Here is a 6,000-nt window from a genome sequence, read left to right on the forward strand (position 1 = left end):
CAATGTGGATACCCTGTTGAATGACATGGCTGACACTGGGAGTCAATGTGGATACCCTGTTGAAAGACATGGCTGACACTGGGAGTCACTATGGATACCCTGTCTAATGATGTCATGATGTCATATGGGGATATCATATCTGTCCCATCAGTGCTGATGGAATATCCTGCCCAACGCATCATCAGTACGCAGAGCCAATGGGCACATCCTGCCCAACAAGAGTCAATGGGGATAGCCTATCCAATGACATCATCAGCAGTGACATTGTACCTAATGACAACATAAGCAGTGTACGCCCACAGTGACATTGTGGCCAATCACATGATTAGCCTGCCTAATAACTACTTTGGCTCTGGTTGTCAATCATGATATTTTTTCTAATGACTTTTCTTCTGTTTTCAGCAATGGAGGAGTTGGACGGAGACGAGGTGCGGGTCTCCTCCAGGGGGCGCTATGCAGAGCGGGATATTGTACAGGTACGTACATAGAATGACCCTTCTGACCTTGAATCCGCCTCTCACCTTTTTCTTCCTCCACTCCACACTTCCTGTCGCTTAACTTGATTCTTTTTCATCTTTGTTTTCTGTTTCCCATGTCCCTTTGTTGATCATGTTCAAAGTCTGATAAACAATAAGTCCTGGTAACCTGGTCCCCAGAAAAGAGCGGTAGTGCCCACCACCTGCAACCACTGGCACAAATTAAGCACTGCCAGTACCTTTCCAAGACACAACCTGGATGTGACAAAACCTAAATAAAATAATGTCAACGAGGCATTCAGTACCTGTAGCCCCCTGCTGGTGGCTGGGGATAGGCCCACAAGCTTGAAAAAAATCAAACAAGTCCCTGCATAGGTGGAAACCCTGCTGGCCACACCCATCTGCTTGTCTCCCCCTCTTCTGGAGACCCCCGCACTGTTGCATTCTCTTCATCTAGTGATGCTTCCAGTACATTGGTTTACACTTCATATTTGCTGCAGTGGTGTAACAAAAGCCCCTGCAGCCTCCATGGTGCAGAGGGGGCCGAGCAAGTTTGCCCTCTCGGCACAGTATCTTGGCCTGAGAGCCTCAGAGTGAGTCTGGAGGGCATTCCCTCCATGTACTTTGCAGGGGCACCTTAAGCTTGTTACGCCACTGACTTGCTGCTAATGTTGGGTGTAGCTGGTGCCCAACAAGGGCCTGATTCACAGAGGTAAGCATACATGTTTTTGTAAGTTTACGCTTTTTCAGTATTCACAAAACAGCATTTTAATAGTAAGTTTATGATTGGGAAGACTCCACAGTTGGGGAGGAGAATTCCGCACATAAAAAGCCAGGCTTGTCCCAGTGGCGTAATAAAGGCCCCCATGCTGCGGGGGTGTCTCCGAGCTCCAGGTGACCCCCTCAGCACAGTACACTGTGCACGGGTGGCAGGCACCTGACTGAGTGCAGGGCGAGAGTGCCCCATCAAGGTACTTTGCAGTGGGGTCCCCTGAAGTTTAGTTCCGGCACTGGCCTGTCCTACCGTGCACAACTTCGGAGTTCCCTCACTCATAAACTTACTATTAAAATGCAGTTTTGTGAATAAAGACAAGTGTAATCCGACACAAAGGTGTAAGCTTACATTTGTGAACCTGGCCAAGACCAGGAGAAACCAGGCCCCTGCTGAAGCTGCAGGGACAGGCGATGCGAGCAGCAGTATTACCTGGATCCTGCACCCCCCAGCAGTCTGGGGGGGCAGCCGATAGACCAGTCCAAGCCTACCCCTCTCCCCTCTCACATGCCCTCCCCCCGCCCTCCTGGTGAAACCTTCTACCTCCTCAGAGCAAGCGGAACAACTGCTGGTAAGTTACCTGGTTTCTCCAGGCCCAAACAGTTGTTCTATTCCCAATTTCAAGGGAATAAAACTCACAATGGCATGAATTTGATGAAGAGACCCTCGTGAGAATATCCGACACCAAATTCTTGCCAGCTCCAAGTGAAGAGTGCATTTGCTTTTGAAATCTATTCCCACAACCTGTGGGGTTTTGAGCGCTGTGTAATGTCAAACATTACCAAGGAAGTTCCAGCAGCGCCTTGAAACCCTCACGACTGAATAGTGCGCTTTACAAATTCATGATTGATTGATTGAACCAACGCGGGTTCTGTGCGCTTTGATTGGCCCAAGAGTCAGACAGTTATTTTACTGTTTCTGATAGAACCACTGTCACTTTTGCCAACATTAACAGCTGAAAGTTAACACTCGGCAGGAGCCTCCTTCCGGTTTATTCTCTGAGATACTTCCGGCATTAGAGAGGCCCGGACACCTGAGTGACCTGAGTGACTCTCTCTGGCAGATGCTTCTAACGTACTTGGGTCGGGATGCGCTATCCCTCGACCTGCAACATATGAAGAAAGGCTGAGTGATTCCCGCTAGTGCATGAGGCAGGAGAAACGAGTCTCCCCAAGCGGGGGTCCCCCTCACCTCTGTACTCCCTTCTCCCCCCATTCACTAGGCCCCCTCCTCCTGTTCGCTTTATTGCGTTGGCACAAGACAACAAATCAAAGCCACTGTTGATATCCACAGTAAGAGATCCAGGGCGTAACAAAGGCCCCGCAGCCCCCACGGTGTGGAAGGGGAGGGGCGAGCCCAAGGGGGCCCCCTCAGCACAGTACACTGTGCACGGGCGGCAGGCCTCTGGCTAAGTCCATGGGGAAGGTGCTTTGCAGGGGGGGGGGGTCTCGTTAAGTTTTGTTATGCCACTGGTGGGATGGTAAAGGTTCATGATCCCATAATTACTGCTAATATCAGCCTGAGATGACACCACCACATGGCAAGATTTTCACTCTGCTGTGTTTGTTGGTATGGACTGAACCAAGGACCCCTGCAGGCCTTGATGTGATGTCATACTGCCACTTGTTAGGTACTGCGACCAAAGTTTACATCTCTGTGGATCCTTCCCTTAGTGCATGTACGACTATGAGGAAAAACAAAGCGCAATAAAATGGGTTAAACAAAGGGCCTTGGGCTGTGCTTGCAATCCAGTGGATGAGGAGACAAAGGCAAGCTAGAGGCAAGACCCAATCACAGCCTGAAAACAATAACTGAACACCACCGAGGGTGGGGGAGCAGCCCCCTCAAGGGTCGGTGTACAGCAGAAACACAGCCCGCCCCAGATACTAGGATGTAGGGCCCATCAACATGCTCCAGGTGGGCACAGCAGAGCACCAGAGGACACGGAGCATAGCTTGAGCCTGCAGGAACAGCCTCTCAACCTGCTGGAGCAGACCACTGAGGACAAAAAACCCCAAAAAGCGTAGGGACCAAGCATGACAACTCTGACCTCTGGCTACACCGACTTACCGCCACCTTAGGAAAAAAAGGTTTCACAAGGTATTAGCACCACCAGTGGCGGACAGAACATGCCGGCCGTCTGCTGGTACTTGGGGTTCTTGTGGGAGAAGGAAGGGGGGGACCCAAAGTAATATTGTTTGAGTGACGTTTTTCTGTGTCTAAGGGGCAGGTACATTGTCTGCATCCTGGGGGAGGACTCAACTAATTTTTGTAAAGACTCTTAGAAGGAAGGTGGACGAGATGGTAACCACAGGTTCTGGGTTCTAGAAAAATGCCAAGAGTAAGAAAAGAGATAAGAACAGAGAAAACACAAGTGCGTTTGCAAATTAAAAAACTACGAAGAGGAAACGAAACTAATGAAAAGAAAGAAAGGGAAGCCAAGGGAACGAGATGAGAGGTGTGTAGAAAGTTGAGATTGAAAAGGAGGCCAAAGAGGGTATTGGGGTCGTGGGTCTAGACCAAGGAGCATCGGGGAACAATAGTCAAGGCCAGAAGTAAATAGTGTGAAAATTGTAGTTTTAGTTTCCAGGAATGTGCAAGTAAAGATCTCGAATGTATGAAACTGGTGCGTCTCACTCCCGCTACGATAAAGTTGGTGCTCGCAGGGGTGGCGATGGCCTCAGATCTTGATGCGAGGTTTGATATTGTGCAGAAACCTGACTTGTTCTCTTCACTTGTTGTCTCTTGCAGTTTGTGCCGTTCAGGGATTACGTTGACCGATCAGGGAACCAGATCTTGAGCATGGCCCGCCTCGCTAAGGACGTGCTGGCAGAGATCCCGGAGCAGCTTCTGTCCTACATGAAGAGTCGTGAGATCAAGCCCCGCCCACTGGCACCCTCCGGCTCGCTCCAGAACATCCCCCCGCACAACTGAGGGTCTGCACTGGACTTCTACCCATCGTAGGATGTGGGTGCTCTGTCTGTCCCAGAGATTAACAGCTTTGAAATCAACTTCCTCAGCATTGATTCATATATCCATAAGACTACTGCGTATAACTGACCGCTGCCCACCACCCCTACCACTACCAAGCCATCTGTACAGGGCCCTGGTCTTCTGGAGTCTTGGAACCCACTGGACTAGCCATCTGTCCAGAGCCCTGGTCTTCAGGAGTCTTGCTCTCCAATGGACATCTGTCCAGAGACCTGGTCTTCTGGAGTCTTGGAACTCACAGGACAAGCCATCTGTACAGAGCCCTGGTAGTCTGGAGTCTTGGAACCCACTGGACAAGCCGTCTGTACAAAGTCCTGGTCTTCTGGAGTCTTGGAACCCACTGGGCAAGGCATCTGTGCAGAGCCCTGGTCTTCTGGAGTCTTGGAACCCACTGGACAAGCTATCTGTGCAGAGCTCTGGTCTTCTGGAGTCTTGGAACCCACTGGACAAGTCATCTGCGCAGAGCCCTGGTCTTCTGGAGTCTTGGAACCCACTGGGCAAGCTATCTGTGCAGAGCTCTGGTCTTCTGGAGTCTTGGAACCCACTGGACAAGCCATCTGTGCAGAGCTCTGGTCTTCTGGAGTCTTGGAACCCACTGGACAAGCCATCTGTGCAGAGCTCTGGTCTTCTGGCATCTTGGAACCCACTGGACAAGCCATCTGTGCAGAGCTCTGGTCTTCTGGAGTCTTGGAACCCACTGGACAAGCCATCTGTGCAAAGCTCTGGTCTTCTGGAGTCTTGGAAGGCACTGGACAAGACACTGGGCCCATCCAACACTCTCCGCAGAGCAGACTTGACCGCTCGAGAAGAGCATTGAGCACAACCAGTAGCCATGTTAGAGTTGAGGAGGACGTTTCCCAGACTTATGAACTGGCCACATTAGTGGTCAACAAAGGGTGGGAAAAGGGGATACCGGAGACGTGTACCTGCAGCTCTTTGGACCTGCGGAAGATGACGTATTCGCTGGACCATGTTGTACAGTATTTAAAACATTTTGGAAGTATTAAAGAAATGTACATTTTACGCTTAATAAGGTATTCTATACATTAGCACTAGAGGCTCTCAATATTGGCAATAAACCTTACAAGCTTTAATATTCTCTTGTAAATGCTGGAGGTGTCCATTGTTTGTAGGTGGATAACAAAGGACAGGTAATTGAACACACCAGGGGAGAGGTAACACCGATGCTCTTTAGAATTCGGACCCTGAACTCCAACAGAGACATTTATCGTCAGTAGGATCCGAAAGAGGACAATTGGTACGTGGCCCTTCTGGGTGATGATCTGTTCTGCCAAATGTCCCTCCAATCAGAAATTGTAGTTGAAATGCATGAAAAAAGTTCGCTGAAATTTTACGGGGAACGGAAGTGACATTGCGTGTCCTTTGACACTCAGATTCGATCAGAGGATGCGACCGCAGATGACCTTTGAACCCAGTCACCCCACAGGGTCTTGACGTTGATGGCATTTAAGAAACCTGAAGTGTAAAGAAGTTTAATATTTTCACATATTTCATGAAACAGCTCAAGCAATAAAGGCAGATAAATGTTTATTTTAGTGTCATCGCACATGTGTAGAGGGTGCCGCCATGATATGCCGGGAGCAGGGCTACCACATAGCACGGTGCATGCATTATTTACAAGCACAGCGCAGCATCCTCAGGTAGAACCACGAAGCACAACACGGCCAGACACAGCTGCAAACACCTGGTGGGGCCTCAGGCGCCCAGACGCTGCTAGAGATACTCAGGAATGACACCGGG

General features: G+C 49.9%; 1 protein-coding gene across 1 annotated transcript in view; it reads left to right on the forward strand.

The window, feature by feature from the left end:
• Positions 1 to 5,788, forward strand: part of CPNE9 (copine family member 9) — a 1,043,154-nt gene extending 1,037,366 nt beyond the window's left edge. The window contains exons 20-21 of the mRNA XM_069206140.1: positions 403 to 476; positions 4,000 to 5,788. Of these exons, the coding sequence (XP_069062241.1) occupies positions 403 to 476; positions 4,000 to 4,182 (257 nt within the window). The 3' untranslated portion in view covers positions 4,183 to 5,788. The remainder of the gene's footprint in view (positions 1 to 402; positions 477 to 3,999) is intronic.
• The last annotated feature ends 212 nt before the right edge of the window (positions 5,789 to 6,000 follow it).

Source organism: Pleurodeles waltl, chromosome 9, assembly GCF_031143425.1.
Source record: "Pleurodeles waltl isolate 20211129_DDA chromosome 9, aPleWal1.hap1.20221129, whole genome shotgun sequence".
Classification (NCBI taxonomy): Eukaryota; Metazoa; Chordata; class Amphibia; order Caudata; family Salamandridae; genus Pleurodeles; species Pleurodeles waltl.